This window comes from Conger conger, chromosome 5, assembly GCF_963514075.1.
Source record: "Conger conger chromosome 5, fConCon1.1, whole genome shotgun sequence".
Classification (NCBI taxonomy): Eukaryota; Metazoa; Chordata; class Actinopteri; order Anguilliformes; family Congridae; genus Conger; species Conger conger.
Genome location: NC_083764.1, coordinates 61,874,691 through 61,899,150, shown reverse-complemented (window position 1 = coordinate 61,899,150; position 24,460 = coordinate 61,874,691). Strand labels below are relative to the sequence as shown.

The following is a 24,460-nucleotide window of genomic DNA, read 5'->3' as shown; positions in this document are numbered from 1 at the left end:
GCTACGTTAGTTAGCCAAGTTCAAGACCAAAGCAAGCATAGCTAACGCCAATAATTAGCTCCCATCAAACCAATCAAGCAAGGTGACTATCTAGAAACTAGCCTTCGATGGGGGAAACAAACGTGAGTTTACAGAAACGTATAGTCTATCTGGTTTGCTAGCATGCTAAGTGATTGTATAACACATACCTGGTGTTATTCCCGTTTTCAAGTACTTTAAGGATGTTTTCTGGTCGATATACAAACCAGACGGCTAATATTAGCAGCCTTCTTGTTTGCTTTTTTCGACTCGAAGAAGGAAGTTTTCACAAAAATAGTAGAGCGCAAAAGATTCGCTGACGAGGCAAGCGTTTCCGTCGAAGATCCAATCAGTTTGCACCACACAAGACTCCACGGTGACGTAGGATATAACAGGAATTGTAGTCTTTTGAGGTGCTTCCGTCGTTTTAGAGCAGAAAATCTGTTTCTTAGAGAAATACGTATCCCGTAATGCTTCATGGTTTGCGCACAGGCTCTGTTTATTTAACCTGTTAAATTCTAAAGCGTAAAGACCACTTTATTTCCTCGCTATTTCTGAAACAATCAAGTGAGTTCATTTGCAAGTAACGTTCATTTTGGGAATACTTTTGCATTTGATAATTGACAAAAATATGTTGGTGGCAATTCGCTCCAAAGGAATCCAAGTTCAAGCGTCACAAGATACAATATTAATACAGTATTTAGGTTATGTACAAATTCAGGGATGTATGGACAACGTCACTTTTAGAACACTTATCTGGCTCGGAGGGAAACTGAGACGGGCGTTTGCTGACTGAAGACTGCACCGCGGCCCCTCGCATTAAGTCTGTCAGTACAGGCACAGCGTAAAGCTTTCAATTATTTACTCGTATTTAAACGGGGTAGAGTGTAAAAGTCTGGTGTGCGAAATAGACTCCGAGTAAGTCACGTCCACTATTATTCCCTGCGCACGCCGTGCTCGTAAAACTATTGTTGATTTTGGTTATATTATGTATGCATTTGAACAGATGAGTGAAGGTTAAAGTCCAAATGAAACATTCATGAGGGATACTTTCCATAAGGAGGTAGGCTACATACCCGGAGTGCGAGAGGAGGTTGCAGGAAACTGCATTTGCCAGTTAGTTGGCGACACACTAGCAATGGCCCTTGTATAACTAGGCTATACATACAAATGATGTTAACTTTTTGGATAGTATAATGATAATGTAAACATGTCACAAAAAGTGCTTTTTAAAAAATACATAATGTTTAAACTGGCAATATTTTATTTGCCCACATATTGTAGTGATGTATCTTGGTCATTTTATTTCAATATGTTATCCTAGAAGTTCTACCTATTTCTGGACGGTAAAACCCCAAACATGATGACAGAGATTGGTAGGTTTAAGGGTGGATAAATTCAAAATGGAGTAAAACGGAGTTTAAATCTAAAAATGAACAGAACACAGTGTGGATGAACAGAACACACAGTGTGGATGAACAGAACACACAGTGTGGATGAACAGAACACACAGTGTGGATGAACAGAACACAGTGTGGATGAACAGAACACAGTGTGGATGAACAGAACACACAGTGTGGATGAACAGAACACAGTGTGGATGAACAGAACACACAGTGTGGATGAACGAGAGGTTTCAAACACCGAACCAATAGCACATGAACCCACTTTATTTAACCATCCACTGCTCTTCACATACGAGCACTTTCAATACAAAGCTTTTTGAAAATCAGACATAGCGGAATCTCCCCAGTTGCGGACAACTTATGTACAAAATGTATATATTTATATTGATATATTTTACAGCAGTAAATAAACAATTGATTGGATGATTGATTGATCAATTTTGTAGCATAGCTGATGAGAAACAACTAACACAAAACAAAGAAAGGCACACATGACCATTGAATTCTGCTACCCCCTAATAATGAAAGCTTCAGATGTTGCTCTCAATGTACAGGTGCATAGATTCATACTCACTGCAACGACGTCCCTTGTCTCAAGAAAGAACAAAAGATAATATTGAACACATACATCTTCATGATGACACACTTAATAGTACCCACGATTAGTGATGGGAGACCGTGTCTTCAGGTACCCCAGTAGGTGGAGCCGTCATGTTTCATCAGTGACTCACTGACTTCAATTTACAGTGTTTTCCTACAGGGAGCAAAGTCGCTTGCTCGATTTCTTCAAGTCAATGACTCACAGCACGACACAGATCCGCCTGTTGCTTCCCAACACTGCACACATGTGGTCAGTGGTCATTTGTAACAGTAAAGTACCCACTTAAGGAGTGGAGTCGGACAGCAAAGGTATCAGAGTCGGCAAGGCCTAATAATCTGATAAGTAACATTCATTCGGTTATGCCTTACAAAAAGGCAAAAAAAAAAAAAAAGGATAGGAAAACATCAAGAACATTGGCGGGGTTTGTATGGAATTATCCGGTGTTGTTGATTTAGTGTCCGTAGCATACCCAAGTGTAAAATCCAGCTCAATTTTCAATCTGGCCAAGCTAATCATAAACTGGCCAACCAGCAAGTGCGGGTAGCTGTCTGAGCTGTTAGCAGGTCAGCTGTTTCAAACCAGGTCAAGCTGGGAGCTGGTCTGAACTGGTCAACCGACTAAACCATGTTGAGCTGGGAGCTGGTCTGAACTGGTCGACCAGCTACCAGCTGTTTCAAACGCAGCCTAGTTTGAGCAGTTTCTTTCAGCAGGGTAAAGCTCTCCACCAGTGTGTGTAATCCAAAAGAAGGTTCTTCAAGGCAGCAGGTTCTTCTTCCATTAATACTTCACGTCGAGAACTTGTGGAGGTGGAAAATGTACTCCTTCGGGCAGTTGGGATGTTTTTGACATTTACAGATGTTTTAAGTAACATAAGTCGAATCCTGCCAAGTCTAAAGAGTTTTTCTTTTTTTGGAGAAGGGATTATGTTGCTACAACAGCTCAGCAACAGTGTGGCAGTGGAAGTTTAACGAGAGAGTGGGCAAAGTGTGGCAGACCCTCCCAATTCCCAGCTCAGAGCTGATGGATGAAAGTAATTATTTTCGAGGAGAGACTGAATTCGGCAGAAATCCCTCCGGTGTGGAGATTAAACCTGATTAAGCCTGCAAGACGGTGGCGTTATAAAGATGTGGGACCATCGGCAGTCTGTGAGGAAACATTCTGCAACTGACCAATGGACTGCACTCGGGACCCAGGGGAGCTCTGCCCCCCTCCCAACACTCCTGTTGTGCTGTTTAACCCATTAAGGTATGAGATCAGAAATTAGACGTTCTTAAACTGTACATTCTAGTGCTGATGCAACAATCACTACTCGTAATGGAAAACAATTCCAGAGTTCTAGAACACTGATTTAGAATTTAGAAAAAATATATATATATATAGATATATATATGTATAAGAAAATATAAACAAAAAAAAACATTCCAAAAAAAACCTACTCCTCAAGAGTGGCCTGGAAGCATGACACAAACGGGCAGTGCAGCTTAACAGTGTCAGATGAGAGAGGCCTGTCTTCTGTGATTAGCTCTCGCCGGTGCAGCGTCTCCTCCGCGACAGAACGGGGCGACGGTCGGCTGCCAGGGACCTCCGGGGAACAGGTGCGCCGCGTCGTCAGGTGACCGGGGGAGGGTAGGAACGGGTCGTCCCATCGGCTCTCCGAGCGTACGGGGCGAGGAGCAGTCTCGAAACACTTCAGACGTCGTTTTTAAAAGCTTCAAAGTTTAAAAATCCGCTGGGTATCTCGTACCAAAGGCACAGCCGTGGGACCTTTTCATACAAATGCATGAACACAACGGTCACGTTTCGTTTTAAAAATGACATCTTTTATCCATAAAAAAAAAAAAAAAACCCTATCCGTGACAACATGTTTCCATCAAACACCAGTCTCTCTATTCCACGGTCGCATGGAAAGCCCCAACAGCAAGACGGACGGACAGACGCACGGACAGCGTGTCTGACCCCCTTTGTGTCTAACGCCTGTCTCTGAGTTCAAGGGTCACCTCCTCCCCCTCTTGGACGGACAAGAGCACCGATTTGAACAGATTCTCCACCTCACAAAAAAGACATTTCTTTAGAAAAAATACATAATTATAATATTACTAATAATAATAAAAATGGTAAAAAAAAAAAAGAAGCTCTGATGGCCACATGAAGGAGCCGGGCGTGTCTCGGCGAAGGCACTACGTCTCCCTGGCAGCCGTTCACATCTCTGCCCTCCGATTGGTCCGCGTGTCCCTGGCCCCGCCCTCCACCACGTCCTCCTCGTCCTCTTCGTAGTTCTCCACCTCTTTCTGGGCGGCTTTGTCCTGATGTTCCGGCTCTTTCTTCCCATCCGTCTCCACCTGACACGCGTCAGAGAGAGACAGAGAGAGAGAGCCGTAAGAACAGGGACACGCCATTAAAGGGGTAAATGGTAAATGGTTGGCATTTATATCGCGCCTCTGTCCAAAGCGCCGTACAACTGATGCATCTCATTCACCCATTCATACACACGCTCACACACCACGGGCGATTGGCTGCCATGCGAGGCACCAACCGCCTCGTCAGGAGCTGGGTTTTGTCGGACGACTTGTAGCGGCCTGTAGCCTGAACCGCAAGCATTGCGTTCCCTTTAACCGCAAGCATCGCATTCTTTTTAACCACAAGCTTTGAACTCGGCATTCACCATTCCAGAAGACTTCTATCCGTCATCATTCCAAAATGTTCTGTTTTCTAGCATTCCGAGTTCTATATGAATCTTTGGCCAACAGCACAGTACAGCTTAAAGACAAAAGTCTATTATTTTAGAGCATTCAAATGTACATGGAGGCCAAAGACTCATATAGAACTCGGAATGCTAGAAAAACTGAACATTCTGGAATGATTACGGAGAGAAGTCTTTGGAATGGTGAATGCTGAGTTCAATGCTTGCGGTTAAAAGGAACATGATGCTTGTGGTTAAAAGGAGGGGTACAGTAGGGGTACTGTAGGGGTACAGGAGGGGTGCAGTAGGGGTACAGGAGGGGTACAGTAGGGGTACAGGAGGGGTACAGTAGGGTACAGGAGGGGTACAGTAGGGGTACAGGAGGGGTACAGTAGGGTACAGGAGGGGTACAGTAGGGGTACAGGAGGGGTGCAGTAGGCCTCCGTCAGCCCCAGCGGGACACTCACAGTCTCGCCATTCACATCGTTGTACGGGTCCTCTTCGTTCTCCTCCTCTTCCTCCTCCCTGTGCGGGCTGTCTGGCAGGTTGTCCTGGACCTGAGGAACAATCGGCCCATTATCTCCACCGCGCCACGGGAACCGTCCCGGATGTTATATGGGCCCTGTGCGGCCAGGTTAATCACGCGTTTCACATGAATAACAGGACTGATGCTCCAGGGAGGGCAAAACATGAGGTTTTCCCTTAAACAGACCTCCCTGGGAGAAACACAAATCTTTAATATGTACTGTACATGGGCAGCCTGTGTGTGTGTGTGTGTGTGTGTGTGTGTGTGTGTGTGTGCGCGTGCATCTTTCACACGTACACTGGAAATAAGTCTGTCTTATCCAGTGTTTTGTAATGAGACTTTTGTTTTTTCTCATGTGTAAAAGTTTAGCTTGTTTTAAGTTTTTAACTTTCTGCCTACCCCGTTGGAAAATCCTGAAATGAGTCAAACTGTCTCACCTCATTGCTAATCTTTTTGTCTTATCCAGCAAGAAAGTAATAAAAATGATGTTTCAGGTCTAAATGTCAGACTAAAATACGGGTTCGTCTTATTTTCTGGTTATTTGCAGGGTAGCTAAGTGAATAAGGGGAGGGAATGCACTCCCCTTTCCAAACACGCACACCAGGAGAGTTATTAACATTTTACTCAACAATCTGACCCAGCGACCCGCAGTACTTAAATCATGAGGCAAGCCGTGGACATAGACAACTGTGAAACGTAACAGCTCGTGAGTGTGCCTTACGTTTCTGTACGCGTGTGTGTGCGTGCGTGCGTGCGTGCGCGCTTCAGAGCGACAGGTCTCACCTCTTCCTCCTCCTCTTCCTCATACTGCTCGTCCTCCTGTTGGTCTGGGTTTCCAGCCATCTGCAACAAGCCACGACAACTGTCACCGTGGCAACAAACGTCCCTCAGCCCAGCCCAGCACAAAGCCTCTCTCTGTGGCCTTGCGGAGACAACGTCCTTTCAGAATGCGCATTCAGAGAAGTCGAAATGTGGCGTTTCAGACAGACGCCCATTCAGTTCCTGACGTCCACGGCATCGTTAACACGGTTAAACACACGACTGTAACAATGTCAATACAGCTTTCCCCAGAATTACGTACTCTGGTGCCCAGACCAGCAGAGAGGCGTTCGATACAGACAAAAATTCTAAGTCACTGTTCATGCATTAAAATGTCTTTAATATAGGGCTAGCTCATGCTAAAAATCCCTAACACCGTCATGTTTTAGCCAAAAAAAAAAAACTCTCCCCGGGGAGAGAAGAAAGACAGAAAGGCATATCTCACTGCCCAAGGAACTTCTGTGTGTCAGAAACTGTTCCTGACAACAGTCTACTGAACCTATCAGGATGTATTAGGAAACTCCACACCGGAACTGCAAGAGATGCTTCAGATTTTTCCTCCATCTTAACCTACCAAGCATTTTGATATCAGTGAAACATCTAATCAACTTCAGCCATGGAGGTGGAGAGGACATAAATGAGTCAGAAATTAAAGGTGTGTATGACAAAGTTGAGTACAAAATACTGATCTGTGATAGGTATAGAAGTGGTCAGGTCATGACTCTTATGTTGATTGGCTAAAGGGTCCACACACCTTGTTCTCTAGGCCTTAACTAGCTGCTGACGTAAAGGAATACCAGTGAATGCCAGACATTAGGCAACCCTGCTGAAAAGGAAACGGCTCAAGTTTTGAGACGGCTGGTAGTTAGGCCAGTTCAGACCAGCTCGACAGAGCTTAGCTGATTGAGCAGCTTGACATGGTTTGACATTTACCAGCTCAAGCTATGTTTTGAAACAGCTTGTAGCTGGTTGACCAGCTACCAGCTCAGACAAACTACCAGCACTAGTTGTTTGACCATCATATCCAGCGAGACCAGCTTCATGACCAGCTTGGCCATGCTGGTTGACCAGCTCATACCCAGCTAGACAAGCTTATGACCAGCTTGGCCATGCTGGTTGACCACCTCAGACCCCTCCCCCTTCTGACCAGTGTCATCAGCCCCTCCCCCTTCTGACCCGCGTCATCAGCCCCTCCCCCTTCTGACCCGCGTCATCAGCCCCTCCCCCTTCTGACCCGTGTCATCAGCCCCTCCCCCTTCTGACCCGTGTCATCAGCCCCTCCCCCTTCTGACCAGTGTCATCAGCCCCTCCCCCTTCTGACCCGTCATCAGCCTCTCCCCCTTCTGACCCGTGTCATCAGCCCCTCCCCCTTCTGACCCGTCATCAGCCCCTCCCCCTTCTGACCCGTGTCATCAGCCCCTCCCCCTTCTGACCCGTGTCATCAGCCCCTCCCCCTTCTGACCAGTGTCATCAACCCCTCCCCCTTCTGACCCGTGTCATCAACCCCTCCCCCTTCTGACCCGTGTCATCAGCCCCTCCCCCTTCTGACCCGTGTCTTCAGCCCCTCCCCCTTCTGACCAGTGTCATCAACCCCTCCCCCTTCTGACCCGTGTCATCAGCCCCTCCCCCTGCGCTCTCACCACCAGCTGCTCGTCAGTGGCAGGGCGGTTCGGGGCTGCCCCATCCTGGTGCTCCTCTGCCTCCTCAAACTCATCCTCCCCCTGGTTGTTGGGGTCGTCCTCCGGGTTCAGGTCCCCCTCTGCTGGCTTCTGGACACAGAGGGGTGGGGGGGGGGGGGTTAGGGTTAGGGTGGGGGGGGGGGTAGCGGGGGCAGAACCAGAAAGCTCAGTCTCTGGGCTTTGCACGACAGATTCAAAACTGCCGTGACTGTGAAGGACAAGATGGCTGCCGGCAGTTTGTGCTTACACACCTCCTCCTCCCCTTCCGGCTGTAGCTCAGCTCCTTCGTCGTGCCTCTCCTCCTCTTCCTCCTCCGCAGGGTGCGGGGGGGTCATCGCCTCTGTCATGGAGCACACGGTCACAGGACAGTTCAACTGGAAACGCATTCCACACGCATTAACACACGCGCAGACACACACACATGTGCACGGACACACGTGCACACACACACACACACTCACACACACACACACACACACACACACATACACACACACACACTCACACACACACACACACACACTCACCTCCTCCCTCCTTCTGAGGAACTTCCTCACCCTCAACGTTGTCTGCATCCACATGGTCATACTGAGCCCTGTGTCTGAGAGAGAGAGAGAGAGAAAGAGAGGGAGGGAGAGAGAAACACTATTTAGAATCAGGGAGAGAGATGGAGATAACCATGATTTAAAACACATGGCTGGAATGCAGAATGCAGCCTGCACTCGCTGATTGGCACAAGTTCTTCCCCCGTCAGAAGACAGGGACTCTCCAGCAAGAGCCTGAAGGACAGGTTGACGCCTCTCTGACCTGCCGTGTGCACACCGTGACCCTGACGCCTTTCCTCTGCCCTAATGACCTGTGAACCCCACGCTGACCCCCCGACCCCCTGACCCCTGACCCCTGACCTGAGCCTGTGCTCCTGGAGGAGCTGCTGGTGGCGCTCCACCTCCACCTCCCTCTGCTCCTGCTCCTGCCGGTGCTGCTGCCGCTCCTGCAGGTCGTGCTGGTGCCGCTCCGTCTCCTGCTCCTCCTGCAGGTCCTGCTCCCGGCCCTGCTCCTCCCGCAGGAGCTGAGCCCTCTCCTGCTCCTCGCGGAGCCTCTGCTCCTCCTCCTGCCGCTGGCGCACGCCGCGGTCCCGCGCCTCCTGCTCCTGCAGGAGCCGCTGCTCCCTGTCCCTCAGCCGCTGCTGCAGGGCCTCCTGGCGCGCCTGGAGGTTCCGGCGCTCCTCGGCCAGCTGGGCGGCCAGCTGCTGCTGCTCCTGCTGCTGCTCGTACGCCGACTTCACCCTCTGCACCTGCTGCTGCTCGGGAACCTGCTGCTCCTTGGGGACCTGCTCCTCGGGCACCTGCTCCTCCTCCCCGTGCTCCTCCGCCTCCGTTTGCACGGCGCCCTGGGATATCGGAGGCTGAGGCTGGCTGACCTGCCCTTTCACCTCCTCCTGGAGGTCAACCTGCAGGTAGAGGAGGCGAGAGCGTCTCGTTTACGGGAGTCGGTGCGTCAGTACTGACCGTACCCTGGCTGTGTAGCATCTAGTCTCATGCCAGTACTCAAAATCCAAGGACGCAACGCAGCCAGAAGGGTCATCTGGCTCCTTATTAGGTGTTTGAAGAGCTGTGGTCTGATTGTGCCACACGGTACATCCATTCTAGCCCTACTTTACACTGGGGGCGGCCAGCAAAGGATGGGCTCCCCCTCTAAATTCCTTCCGAGATTTTTATTTATTTATTTTGTTTCTTTTTTTTTATCAACATTTGTGGGATTTTAACAGTTTCCTTGCTATTTGGGGGTTCAGGCCTCTTTTTCTACCACTCTGTGAATGGTTTTCTGTAAAAAGCGCTCTACGACTAAAACTGATTTGATTTGACTTGATTTGATGTGACAGAAAGTGGACTTTTAGTGCACTCAAGACAGACAGAGTCCCGCTAAGTTGGACAGACGGCCGTGCCGTACCCGCATCTCCTCCTCGTGGAGTGGCTTCTCCTCCTGGTGGGTGGCAGCGCGCTGCGGGGCGGGGGCGGGGGTCGGGCTCTGAATCGGGGCCAGGTTTAAACTGGGCCTCCCGTTCAGCACCTGCTTCAGATTCTTCAGCTCCTGCACCTGGACCTTTGCCGCAGAGAGACAACCACAGAACAACGTTCTCACAACGTTTCAGCTGTGTGCGTCGCCTCACACACGCACAACATAACAAACGTGTTTAGAGACGCCATTTCTGAGGATGAATGACTGACATACTACACTGGGAGCCACTCGTTGCTTTTGATTGGTTGGATTTTGTACATAAATTATCCCAGATTTGAGCTTGGTTTTCTATGCATTTACTCATCAGGCCACACAAAAAAGCTATAAGTACACAGTCATATGATATATCTCCAGGAACAGACAGTCTAGCATTATGTAAACACATCCCAGGGCATATCAAGAAAGAATAGCAATGATTCCCAAAACGATTTCCCCTCAAATCTATAAATCATTGTGAAGATCTTCAAATTGAAACAGAGTAAGACTTGTATGTATTAAATGGCAGGTCTTGACTGAAGCCTTGAATATAAACACAGTAGCTGCACAGTGCCAGAACATTTTCATAGAAACTGTACGTTTGTCAAACCAACCACCAGGGGGAGCTGTCAGAGGCCATAGATTCAGAACCACTATTACAGTGGATATGGTGATATTCTATTCTTTGAGAACAAAACAAAAAACACAGTTATATTCTCATCTCATGAAGAAGACAGGGATATTCTGTTGTTCTGTTCTTCGGCCATAGGAAGGGGATAGCCTCATTCTACTCTACAGTCATGCATTATGCTAGCAGAAAAAATAACATCAGGTAGTAAGTAGTAATTCTTAATGCAGGAAGAAAGGAACAGAGAGAGAGAGAGAATAACCTTGCGTGTTATGGAGGAACAGCAGCATGCGGGTTTGGGGAACAGGTGGAAAGGTTAGGGGAAGGCCAAGGTTAGTATCAGCCTCTTCTCAACAGCCAATCCGCATCAGCACCATGCTCCGGGAGGTTAGGGGTCAAGGGTCAACGCACAGGCGACCACAATGCAACAGCAGCCATCTACAGGGAGGAGACAACATGGCCGCCTGTTACACCTGAACTTCGCTCACACGCCAAGTTCACCCACATCCTGGAGCTGATATAGCACCCTGCGACAGACACAGGTATATATGAAATCTAAATTTATATAGAAAGCTTGGTTGCTGCTCACACAGAGGTTAGCACTGGATCAGTGCAGGATGGGCTGTTTGATCTAGTATTCTGAATATCTATGGTGCCCCGGCCTGCAGTGCAGTAGTTAAGCGTGTGTGATGTATATGCAATGTTTTTTCTCTGCCAACAGAAAAACAGCTCAAGCTAGGTTTTGAAACAGCTGGTGGCTGGTTGAACAGCTTGACATGGTTTGACCAGCTCAAGCTCTGTTTTGAAACTGGTCGACCAGTTACCAGCTCAGACAAGCTATAAGTACTAGCTGGTTGACCAGCTCATACCCAGCTAGACCAGCTTATGACCAGCTAGACCAGCTCATAGCCAGCTAGACCAGCTTATGACCAACTTGGCTAAGCTGATTGACCAGCTCATACCCAGCTAGACCAGCTTATGATCAGCTAGACCAGCTCATGTCCAGCTAGACCCAGCTTTATGACCAACTTGGCCATCTCAAGCTTCCCGATGGTCATAGCTGGATTTTACAGCAGGGTTGTATCGCGGGTGAGGCCTGGCTTAGTTCTCAGGTTGTAAACTGTATGGCTGGAGATCATGGGCCTTGGGAGGATAGCAAGGCGCCACAAGGTATCGGGCCAGACTAAAAGCATATGACTTTGACGAACAAAACCCAGGTCATCCTGTAGGAAAGAGATAAGCCCTCACAGATAAGCCAAGGCCTCCGACGGTATTTAAGCCAGGCCATACGGCCAGCGTGTTGAAGGTCGCTGTGCTGTGAACTTGTTTCGGGTTTCGGTTTGGGTCTCCCTGCTGGCCCGGCGGGCAAACTGTTTGCAGACTCGGGTGAGTTCCTGCGTTGTCCCGGACTTTGATTATCCCCCAAGAGAGCCGGGGTCCTAACACCTCCAAAAAAAACCCAAACCGCCACTTGTTTCGTCCCCCCGTCCCGCGGCCCCTCCTCCCAGACCCTGCGCCCGTTTTCCAGTTGATTTGTCAAAGAAGGTGACTGCCACCGAATGCAGGCACCTCGAAGCTACGCCACGGCGGAGAGAACAGCCGTGACAGGTGACCGATTCAGTCCTCAACCGGCCCTCCGCCATTTTATAAAAGACTGCTTCAGAAAGTAACGACAGGCCAGCACTCACAAACTCTTCAATTCTTCATAGCCCCCCCCCCCCCCATTTCCTCTAAAAAAGCACTACTTTGGAAAAGCACCATTTTTTTTTTATTTATAAATCACAAGGCTATGTCTGTAAATTAAATATATATTTAGAAAAACGCAAAGAATTAAAAAGTTTTGTGAGTAATGACCTTTATTTTCTAATGCTCAAGTTAATCCGTTCAAATGGATAATTTAAACAAAGTCTGCCTCCGAGTAGAATTTAATCAGGTTGTTCAATCACTTTAATCACTCATAAAATAGTTTAAACCAAGCACAGCCACTGGAGAGAGAGAGAGAGAGAGAGAGAGGGGGGGGGAGGGGAGTGACAGAGAAATACAGGAAGAGCGAGAGAAAGATAGAGATAGATAGCAAAACGGAGAGACAGAGAAAGAGGAGATGGAAAGGGAGAGAGAAATAAAGAGAGAGCCAGAAAGAGAGAGAGAGAGAGACACAGACAGCAGTGTTATGTTTCATTAGTGGAATGCACTCTACTCTTCATTCACTGAAGCAGCGAGCAGTGAATGAAACTATAGCTGGGAGATCCCCCCCCCACCCCCGCCTGACCTGGGCGACGGCCAGCGCATTCTTGTGGTCCTGCAGGAGGCCGGACAGCCTGTCGTGAGACGTCTTCAGGTCTTTGTGCTGTTGCTGAGGGGGAACGAGACAGAAGCACACCGTCGGTGGGCCTGCACACCTGAGCACACCTGAGCACACCTGAGCACAGTGCACTGAGCCAGCGGTCTGCCTGCACACCTGCACACCTGAGCACACCTGAGCACAGTGCACTGAGCCAGCGGTCTGCCTGCACACCGGCACACCTGAGCACACCTGAGCACAGTGCACTGAGCCAGCGGTCTGCCTGCACACCTGCACACCTGAGCACACCTGAGCACAGTGCACTGAGCCAGCGGTCTGCCTGCACACCTGAGCACACCTGAGCACACCTGAGCACAGTGCACTGAGCCAGCGGTCTGCCTGCACACCTGAGCACACCTGCACACCTGAGCACACCTGAGCACACCTGAGCACAGTGCACTGAGCCAGCGGTCTGCCTGCACACCTGAGCACACCTGCACACCTGAGCACACCTGAGCACACCTGCACACCTGATCACACCTGTACACCTGAGCACACCTGAGCACAGCGCACTGACCCAGCGGTGGGCCTGCACACCTGAGCACACCTGAGCACAGTGCACTGAGCCAGGGAAACAGTACTACAGTCAGAAAATGCACACATAACGTGAGCGGGGGGGGGGGGGGGCACAGTGCATATACGTAGCTATGAACAGCACGTACACCCATGCATACACAAACCTGGTCTGTTCCTCAGCTCACACACCCCTAACTCCACCCCCCCTAACCCCACCTGTACCCGAGCCCCCCTTTTCTCCACCCGTAACCCCACCTGTACCCGAGCCCCCCTTTTCTCCACCCGTAACCGCACCGCTGAGCCCCACGGTGATTACCCAGCAGCCCCTGGGCCGTGCCTCACCCGCGTGTCCAGCAGCTGGGAGTGAACGTCCTGATGGGCCTTCCTCAGCTGCCTGTTCTCCTCCCGCAGGTTATACGAGTTCTCTGTGTGAGAGACACACTGCAGTTACACACTGCAGTTACACATACACCCACACACCCACACACACCCACACACACACACACCTCCTCACACACACCCACACCTCCTCACACACACACACACACACACACACCTCCTCACATACACCCACACACCTTTGAGCCGGGTGATCTCCTCCTCCTTGGTCTGCTGGACCCTCTGGATCTGGTCCCGGTGTTCGTCCACCACCCGGCCGTGCTCCTCCTCCTGGTTCTGATGCTCCTCCTGCAGGTCATAGAACTGCTTCTTCAGGTCATCGTGCTGGTTCTGAGGAGAGAGGAGGAGAGAGAGAGAGAGAGGGGGAGAGGAGTGAGAGAAACTTTAAGGCCATGAACAAATTAATGAAAATGTGAATGAGCATGCGCGGCTATTTGCTAATGCAAATTAGTGTGTCTGCGTGTAGTGTGAGTGTGTGTGTGTGTGTGTGTGTGTGACCCCCACAGCTTCAGGTTGAAAGGCTCATGTTCTGACTTACCTTCAGCAGCTGGTGTTGCACGTGCAGGGCATTAAACCTGTTGCTGTAATCTTGCTGTTCGGATTTAAAATACTCATATTAGTAAAAGTCCCACATCTATTTTACATCAATATAACTGAATTATTCCTGAAGAAATTTCAGTCTGTACAGTACACACAAGACAGCGCTGCATACGCTGTACAAACACACCTTCTCCTTGTGCAAGGTCTGCTGTGATTCCAGTTTGTAGACCTGGTAATCTGCAATGAGACAGAGAGCGAGAGAGGCAGTGTTGGAACCACAGGGCACAAACATGCGCTGAGATCAGATATCTGCAGTAAATTGTAATGCTAATGCTAATTCTACCTTCTTTAGCCTTCTTGTGTTCCAGTCTCTCCTTCTGCAGGTTCTTCTCCAGTCTGGAGCGGTGTTCATAAACCACTGAGACAGAGAATGAGAGAGGAGGGCAAGATCAATAACACTAATACAACATCACCTACGCCAATACAACACAAATACAACATCACCTATACCAAGTGCACTAATACAACATCACCCACACCAAGTACAACACTAATACAACATCACCTACATCAAATACAATACTAATACAACATCGCCTACACCAATTACAACACTAATATAACATCACCCACATGAGGTACAACACTAATACAACATCACCCACATCAGGTACAACACTAATACAACATCACCCACATCAGGTACAACACTAATACAACATCACCCACATCAGGTACAACACTAATACAACATCACCCACATCAGGTACAACACTAATACAACATCACCCACATCAGGTACAACACTATTACCACATCAGCTGCGCAGTGTGAGGGACAGGCTGAGGGAAAGCTCTCTGTTCGACAGGATTCAGGTGCGCTGGTGAAACTGTATCTCCGTGTTATGACAGCGTAATTCTAGAGCTGTGACAGAAGCTGCTAAGGTCCGTATCACCAGGGAGCCATTAGAGCCGACTGCATCCACTGCGGCCAAACCACAGAGCACCACTTCACCCAAACACACGCAACCACAGAGCACCACTTCACCCAAACACACGCAACCACAGAGCACCACTTCACCCAAACACACGCAACCACATAGCACCACTTCACCCAAACACACGCAACCACAGAGCACCACTTCACCCAAACACACGCAACCACAGAGCACCACTTCACCCAAACACACGCAACCACAGAGCACCACTTCACCCAAACACACGCAACCACAGAGCACCACTTCACCCAAACACACGCAACCACAGAGCACCACTTCACCCAAACACACGCAACCACAGAGCACCACTTCACCCAAACACACGCAACCACAGAGCACCACTTCACCCAAACACACGCAACCACAGAGCACCACTTCACCCAAACACACGCAACCACAGAGCACCACTTCACCCAAACACACGCAACCACAGAGCACCACTTCACCCAGACACACGCAACCACAGAGCACCACTTCACCCAAACACACGCAACCACAGAGCACCACTTCACCCAAACACACGCAACCACAGAGCACCACTTCACCCAAACACACGCAACCACAGAGCACCACTTCACCCAGACACACGCAACCACAGAGCACCACTTCACCCAGACACACGCAACCACACGCACACATCCAAACACACGCATACAAACACACACACACACCCAAACACACACGCATACAAACACACGCAACCACATGCACACACCCAAACACACGCATACAAACACACGCGCGCACACACACATCCATACACACGCACACACATACAAACACACACATACAAACACGCGCATACACAAACACATCCAAACACACACGCACACACATACAAACACACACACACCCTAACACACACACATACAAACACACGCACAAACACAAACACATCCAAACACACGCACACACATACAAACACACACACACACACACATACAAACACACGCGCACACACAAACACATCCATACACACGCACACGCATACAAACACACACATACAAACACACGCGCACACACACACACATCCATACACACGCACACACATACAAACACACACATACAAACACGCGCACACACAAACACATCCAAACACACACGCACACACATAACACACACACATACAAACACACGCACAAACACAAACACATCCAAACACACGCACACACACACCCTAACACACACACATACAAACACACACGCACACACAAACACATCCAAACACACGCAGACAAAGACACACATACACACACGTCCAAACACACACAACCACATGCTGGCCCCAGCAGGTAACTCTATATCAGGGGTCATGGGGCAGAAACACAATAACTGTAGTGTGTGTGTGTGTGTGTGTTTGTGTAGCTCCACTGTGTGGGAGCAAGGCTGCGGAGAGTTAGCGCTGACACACACACACACTGACAGCTACTGGCTGTCATATGTACTGTACACACACACACAAACACACACACACACACACTCACACACACGCACACGCACACACACACACACGCATACAAACACACACGCATACAAACACACACATACGCACACAAACACACACACACACATGCACACATACACACACACACAAACACACATCCAAACACACGCATACACACACATACACACACACACCAATACAAACTCACACACACACAAACATACATCCAACACACGCACGTGTGCACATACACAGACACACACACACGCATCCAAACACAGATGTTCCACACACACACACACACACACACACAGGGATCCTTTCTGACTGACACACAGAGCTGAAATTCCCCACTGGGGTGGCAGTCACTGAGGCCGGTCAGTGCCGTCTACTCTACACAGGCAGCAGACCACAGTCTGCAGGGCCTACTGCCCATATACTCAGTACAGCACAGCCCACACTGCACAGCAGACACAGTCAGCTCTACGACGGCGGTACTGTCTCACACACAGGCAGCACAGCCCACACTGTACAGCAGACACAGTCAGCTCTACGACGGCGGTACTGCCTCACACACACAGGCAGCACAGCCCACTCACAGACAGAGGCACACAGGAAAGGTGAAGCACAGGGAACATCAGAGGCAGATCTGCACAGTTCAGCAGCGCAGGGCCGGCACAGAACCCAGGAGCTGATGGCAGAGACAGTCACTAGGTTCTGAGATTACCACACACACACACACACACACACACACACATGTAGGGGCGCACATACACACTCACACACTCACACACACACGGATATACACACAAATGCACATGCACACACAGACACGTAGGTACGCACACATGCACACATATATATACACGCACACACAGATATACACACAAATGCACATGGACACACACACACACACACCGACCTCACAAATGCACGTACACACGCACATGTAGGTGCACACACAAACATGCACAGATGCACACACGCATATATACGCACACACGGATATACACACAAATGCACATAGACACACTCACACACACACACTCACACACTCACACACACACACACACACACACACACACACAGACCTCACTGAGCATATGCTGAGTGGCACAGCTCATGGCTAGTGTGCACCACACACAGAGCAGAGAGGACAGGGTCACGTCTGAAGACACACCCACGTTCCCATGGCCCTGCCCATAAGGTGCTGCTGATCACCACGGAAACCACACATTTCACATATCGCCATGGCAAAGGCTCCAACCAATCAACACAGCCCTGCCCTGAGGCCCAGCGAGAGACAGGAACTCTCTGTAAACAGGCAAATTAGGCCTAAAAGCCTCTTTCGCTGGCGGATCAGATGGCTGCAAAGTGGCCCGTCTTGGTTTGGAGGCACAGCTAACTGACACCAATTCCTCAAAAGGCTCCGCTTCTCAAATTTCCACCTTTGTTCAGACGACGCAAATACAGTAAAAAAAAAACTAATAATTCAAAAACATTAATAAATAAATAAATTTGCTTGCCATCCATTTCCTGACCCATCACTTGAAACTTTTTTTAAAGAGTACTAAAGGAAAATGTTCCAAGCGGGATATTAATAAACTATAAAAGCGCCCTGGGCGGGCTATTAAGGGAGATGATGAAACAGTTCATGGACTGGAGTGATCTCCGTTGGCCTCCTATAACAGGCTGTGAAAGCCAGCAATCGAGCAGCTGGCCTTGGTTTAACACAGGGGTAGGTTTACCTCTAGGGGCAGTGGCAGCTGGCGATCTACAAATAAGACTGGCAGCTTCTAGCTCGGGGCTGCCCAACCCTGTTCCTGGAGACCTACCGCCCACTAGGTTTTCACTCCAAACCTAACAGAGTACACCTCATTCAACAGCTAGAGCAGGGCTGCCCAACCCTGTTCCTGGAGATCTACAGTCCTGCAGGTTTTCGCTTCAACCCTAACAAAGCACACCTCATTCAACAGCTAGAGCAGGGCTGCCCAACCCTGTTCCTGGAGATCTACAATCCTGCAGATTTTCGCTTCAACCCTAACAAAGCACGTCTGATTCAACAGCTAGAGCAGGGCTGCCCAACCCTGTTCCTGGAGATCTACAGTCCTGCAGGTTTTCACTTCAACCCTAGCACAGCACATCTGATTCAACAGCTAGATCTCACCGAGCTGCTAATTAGTAGACGGGAGTGTGCCCAATTACAGCTGAAATGAAAACCTACAGGATAGTAGATCCCTAGGATCAGTGCTGTTCCAACTGATCACCCTCCCTGGGGTGCCTTTCATTGTTTCTGTGATACTGTATACCAGCACATTGGCCTCTGTAAGGCAATATTTCCCACAATGTGGGTCACTTCACTGATTCACCTGAAAATCTTTTTGGGGGGGGAAGTTTTAAAAACGAATTATTTTGTCTGTGTAGAATGTGTGAATGTAGGCTACTACATGCGAAACATCACAACAACCCGACTAGAATAAAGCAATGAGGCACAAGAGCACCTGGTGTATCCAAATCATAGTCACTGCTAAACGGTTTTGTTAGGCATGTGTGTGGGTGGGGTGTAGGCGTTGCGTGCGTTTGTGAACATACAGCCCATCAGCCAGCTAGCCTAACTGGCTAATGCTAAGGCCGTTAACAGCTAACTTTACATACTTTAGCCTGACAAAATTAGCCTGTAGGAGCCAATACATATATTCTGGTTGCTTGAATAGATTATCAGTCTTGAGCTTTTGACAATGTATCACAATTTATCCATGTATTATTGCTGTTTGTATGTGGGTTCAAAAATGGGTACTTTCCTGTTCGACGGAGCATACAGTAGTGTGCAGTGATGATTATACACTTAACACAACGAAGATAAATCAGTATTTAATTCTTTTCTACATTGAGAAAACAAAAATAGAAGAGAAAAGTGAATATCTAGTGTGGCCACCCTTCGCTTTGCATTTAATCGTTCACATATTTTTCTCGTTTCTTCACTCGTTAAACCATTCCATATGGTTTGAAGTTCATTCCAGAGAGATTCTTTCGATGTTACAACAGATTTATTTATTTTAGTAATCCCAGATTTGCTCAATCGGATTAATGTCTGGACTTTGAGCGGGCCAAATCATAACTTTTATGTCACCAGATGATTCTTTTCATCAAGTGACCAACCGGCATCATGTAAGGCTACAATGCGGCTACAGACAACATCAAGAGAGATTGTGACACTGCTCAAAGTTTGTGTTACCTTAAATACTGGAACGACTGACCATCAGAAGTAATTTTGCAGAATATTTTTGCTTCAAACCAGTTTAAACAAATTGTGTAGCATCAACAATCATGGAACGAGCCTTCAAACATGCATTCATTAAAATGTCAAATTATGTTTTCAGTGTTTCTGTTTATTAGCCATACTTTTACCCCAATGTAATTGTGAGAATTATTTTTTTTGTTCTCATCGTGTACAATAGTATTGTTCAATACATTTTCACCAAAAACATTTTTTTAGAAGCAATATATTAAGACCCCTTTTAGACAAACGTGGTGGTGTCTAATCATCATTGCACACCACTGTATATTTAGTGCATAAATCTGCACGTGGTCCCTTTCTACAGTACTGGCTGAAGTTTACTTAACTGGGCACCAGGGAGTAGGTGTGGGGAATTGTGGTGGGAGGCAATGTTTTGAAATTCAAATCACCACTCACAATGTCATAATAATTTTTTTGATTATGTCTTGTTTGAACAAGCTGGCCGTTTTACATTATGTGTGGAAATAGCTGAATGGCAGAACAGTCGATACATCGGCGCTAATCGGCAAAAAAATGAATTTGCTGTTGATGGGAGTGTTAATGACAAAAAAATTAAAAGGTTTGGGGCGTTTATCAGTTCAGTTAAAGGTCAGTTCTCTGGCTCTCTTCTCTCTCTCCCGCAAGCCGTTGCTGGCTTGCGGTTCAGTTCCACAGCGTCCGGTAAAAACCCTCTCTCTCTCTCCGGGAGCACTTCAGCGTCTCTGCGACCAGGCGCGTTTCCGGATTCCCGTCCCATTCCGGGACGCAGGGGCCGTCGTTCCGAGAGCCGCGGCTCATTAGCGGGTGGGAGACGAGTCGCCGGCGCTCCCATTAGCAAGATTAGCGCCGTGCGCGCGTTGCCTCACGCTCTGACCGACTGGGCGCCAGAGCAGGCTTTCAGGATGACGTCTCTGAGGCGTGTGGGAACAGCCCCCAGGGTGGACGAGACCGAATTTCCATTATTCATAACCTCCTGAAATCACAGCCAGCGAAGCCCGGAGGAGGGACTGCTATTCCCAGCCTCGGAACGCTGGACACGGGGGGGGGAATTCCGTGGCACGCAGGGAGCGGGAAGCTGGGCCCGGAGGCCAGGACACCGGAGAAGGCAGGAGTGGGAAGCGCCTCTACAGACCTGCAGTGATATTACATTACACTACTGTCATTCGGCTGACGCTTTTATTCAAAGCGACGCACAGTTGATTAGACCAAGCGGGAGACAATCCTCCACGGGAGCGATGCAGGGTTAAGGGCCTCGCTCAAGGGCCCCACGGCTGTGCGGATCTTACTGTGGCTACACCGGGGTTTGAACCGCCGACCTTGCGGGTCCCAGTGATGTACCTTAACCACTGCGCTACAGGCCGCCCTGTATGCCATAAAACACCAAGAGCGCACAACTGAGCCGAACTCTACTGCACACTGAGACGAGACTTTCAAACACTACACAAATCCAGACCGTAGAATTATAAGGTTCTAACTTACGTTTTTGACAAAAAAAACGAGATAGTGCCATAAATACATTTTTACAGGGCAATTTGATAGGATTTTGATATTGTACTTTTACGGTGTCTGTCACTTTGAATAACTGCTCTGCATTTAAGTTTTGCAGTGTTAGGATGGGAAGGCTCAATATCTCAAAACTACTCAGAATGCAGATAGAACATTATAATTCCATGGTCACAAAATGTTCTAATGTCTAATACACACTAAGGTACTAATGCAAACAGTAATAACATTCAATAATATACACTCAGTGGCCACGTGATCATGTAGAACTGCACACGAGCTTGTTAATGCAAATAGCTAATCAGCCAATCATGTGGCAGCAACCTTGATGCATAAAAGTGTGCAATCAAGAGATTCAGTTGTTGTTCAGAAGAAATGCGATGTTGACTATGGAATGATTGTTAGTGCCATTGTTGATGATGGTCATTGAGTATCTCAGAAACCGCTGATCTCCTAGGATTTTTACGCACAACAGTCTCTAGAGTTTGCAGAGAATGGTGCGAAAAACAAAAATCATCCAGTGAGCAGCAGTTGTGCGGGCAGGACTGTTAATTAGAGTTGTTAATGAGAGAGGTCAGTGGAGAAGGGCCAGACTGGTTCAAGCAGACAGGAATGTGACAGTAACTTAAATAATCGCATGTTACCACACTGGTTTGCAGAAGAGCTTCCGAAACAAAAAAAAGTCTAATAAATACCTAATAAAGTCACAGAGTGCATATTACACGCCAATATAGCACCTATACCCACGGTCCACAAATGTACCGCAAACACACACAGGCACACACACAGTGCAAAATGACGTGTTTACATGTAGCCTGCCACACACACACACACTATTACACTATAAACCCGACCCTTGGTTCCATTATAGTCGCAGAGAAGATAGGTTGGTGATGTCATTTTCACTTGAGCAGTGTCATGCTTTTGTGCCAAACCAAGATCCTGTAATAGGATAGAAATTTACAGGAAGTCAATTGTTTCTGTACCTACTACGACGTTGCCAGTGCAAGTAATCCAAACATGTATTTGTAAGAGAAGCTGAAGAGGAATGACTTAATCTCTAAATTTGATCAGACCTGCAAAGCAGACTGACACATTGTACCGCTGACTGTAAGATTCAGACGGTACAATCCAATACACAACAACAAAATGATAAAAAGTCTTGAGATTCAAACAGGTCCTCAATTTTGACTATCAATTCAAATGCATTCATTTCTTCACAGACAGTTTGGCGTCACTAAAGCAAACGCGTCAAACTGTAGCCTAGTTTAAAAGTATAAGACAGTTTATTTCTAAGTAAAAAAATAAAAAATAAAAATACAGGACAAATGTTGATTAAGTACAGCCCCCAGTGTTACATTCCTATTGCAGATAAAGTCAAGACTAAGTCGACCGTGACGAATCGACAGTACAGTAACTAAGCACTTTTCCTCCAGCAGCCGCTCAGTCGAGGTGTGTGATACATTGGGAAGACGTGGCGACCAATAGAATAAAATAATAAAAAATAATGGGTAGTCTCCCCTAAGCAAACCGTGTTAAAAATAGGATGGGGTCACAAATAAAACTTAGATAAGACTGACATGTGACATCACAAAACGCATTATACTATGCGATGGTATTACATTTTAGGCTACAGTACAGTCTCAGAAATAAAGTGACAATGGAGGTACATTTTTGTTCTCCGGGGATCGAATTTCCCAGATGTAACCTGAAAGTACAGTAGACTAATCTCCTACTTGGGTACGGTACAAATGACTACGTTTTCCCAGCAAAGAAAGGTACAAATTAGTTTGGCTGTATATTGCTGGCTATGGGCGCATCGATAGGGAACTACCCTAGCAACAGGCATTTGTACTTTTTAAGGCACTTTTCGTACCTTTATTTCTGAGAGTGTACGCGACCGAAAACTAGCTAGTAGCGGTTTTTGGCATTAACGGGGTTACAGCGACTTACCTTGCAGCTGCGCCGACAGCGACTCCTGATGCTGCAAATATTTGACCGCCATCGCCTCGGTCCTCTTCAGCTGCTTGTGCATTTCGTACGATATCATGCCCGCGTACACGGTCCCGCAGACCAGGGTGACCAGAATCAGCGACTGAAATATCCGCTTCTGTCTCCGCGAACACACTCCGTTCCCCATGTTCACTCGCGCCTCCACCCCCTTAGCCAGTGCTGACCGGCTGACTACAGGCGAGTCGCCCTACACAGTGGGAATACAAACTTTTTATTTTTTTTTACTGCTTTCCTTTTTTTATAAATATTTTTTTTTCTGCAACTTCACTTTCACCAATGCATCTCTTCACGAAACGAAGAGAGCAAAATGAATACACGTTAAAGGTTATAAAAAGAAACTAGCCTATGTAACTGAAATCGCTTGTGACCGAGTTTACGGTTCTGTCCAAAAAAACTATGCTGCCAAGTCTGACCCCCTTCTGCAACAAAGTAGGCAAAATTCAAATCGAAGATTCACACTTCACAAAATTCACAAATTTCAAAATTCAAATTGTCAGCGGCCCTAAAACGAACAACGAGAAAGAGACACTGTGTATTTCGAAACGCATCGCGCCCACTGGAGCAAACTTCCTAAAAATGCATTGCCTCTGGCGATTCTACTGTGGCCAACATGGTACCTTTAATTTTAGTTACGTGTCACCTAGAAGTGGCCAGAACCCATCCAACGACGAAGCTTGAAGGAAGTCCCGCCCTTTGGAACACTGTACGAGATAAATCCCAGACGCCAATGGTATAATTGGTTCTGGCTGAATGTAACCACGCCCAGGAGAGTAAACCTTTTCTATTGGGCGCTACTGTTGACCGTCACATGAATTGGGGAAAAGTTTATAGGGGCGTCTCTGCGTACCAATGACGACAGGGGGGACCCCCTGTGAATTGTACGGGACAAGCCCTGCGGCACCTACGCCAGCAGCGGCGTTATGCACGCCTGTAGAACACTGACAGTGTGGCTAGCCGGGATGTCAAAAACAGAGATTTTGCATCAAAACTGGCCGATTTTGATGCAACAAAACAAAACAAAACAAAACAAGTTTGGCTTGTTCAATAATCCGACGTTTTGTGCTTATTAGTGTTTACT

At 48.0% G+C, this 24,460-nt stretch overlaps 2 protein-coding genes across 3 annotated transcripts in view; both read right to left on the bottom strand.

Annotated features, from left to right (window-relative positions):
* The window catches only part of LOC133128598 (programmed cell death protein 10-like), a 6,331-nt gene extending 5,977 nt beyond the window's left edge, over positions 1 to 354 (bottom strand). Inside the window, exon 1 of the mRNA XM_061242242.1 lies at positions 189 to 354. The gene's annotated coding sequence lies outside the window, so the exon portion shown is untranslated. The remainder of the gene's footprint in view (positions 1 to 188) is intronic.
* Positions 355 to 1,667: 1,313 nt separating this feature from the next.
* LOC133128555 (Golgi integral membrane protein 4-like) lies at positions 1,668 to 24,073 on the bottom strand. Of its 2 annotated transcripts, XM_061242181.1 has the most exons (16): positions 24,000 to 24,073; positions 23,323 to 23,569; positions 14,492 to 14,566; positions 14,336 to 14,385; positions 14,147 to 14,200; positions 13,788 to 13,938; positions 13,552 to 13,634; positions 12,622 to 12,705; positions 9,680 to 9,832; positions 8,635 to 9,179; positions 8,257 to 8,330; positions 7,981 to 8,069; positions 7,691 to 7,819; positions 6,015 to 6,074; positions 5,173 to 5,262; positions 1,668 to 4,364 (listed from the first exon to the last, which is right to left on the bottom strand). In XM_061242181.1, the coding sequence occupies exons 2-16, from the start codon at positions 23,507 to 23,509 to the stop codon at positions 4,224 to 4,226; spliced, it is 1,965 nt and encodes a 654-aa protein (XP_061098165.1). In that variant the 5' UTR covers positions 23,510 to 23,569; positions 24,000 to 24,073; the 3' UTR covers positions 1,668 to 4,223. The 2 variants fall into 2 exon arrangements, with proteins under 2 accessions (XP_061098165.1, XP_061098166.1); XM_061242182.1 differs by having other exon boundaries at positions 7,691 to 7,816; positions 23,323 to 24,005.
* Positions 24,074 to 24,460: the final 387 nt, after the last annotated feature.

What these genes read in the sequence shown, in the direction of transcription:
- LOC133128555 (XM_061242181.1), bottom strand. Translation starts at nt 23,509, where the DNA reads ATGGGGAACGGAGTGTGTTCGCGGAGACAGAAGCGGATATTTCAGTCG. An exon ending in GCTGTCGGCGCAGCTGCAAG is followed by an intron (nt 14,567 to 23,322) that starts GTAAGTCGCTGT and finishes TCTCTGTCTCAG; the next exon opens with TGGTTTATGAACACCGCTCC. An exon ending in AGACCTTGCACAAGGAGAAG is followed by an intron (nt 14,201 to 14,335) that starts GTGTGTTTGTAC and finishes AAATCCGAACAG; the next exon opens with CAAGATTACAGCAACAGGTT.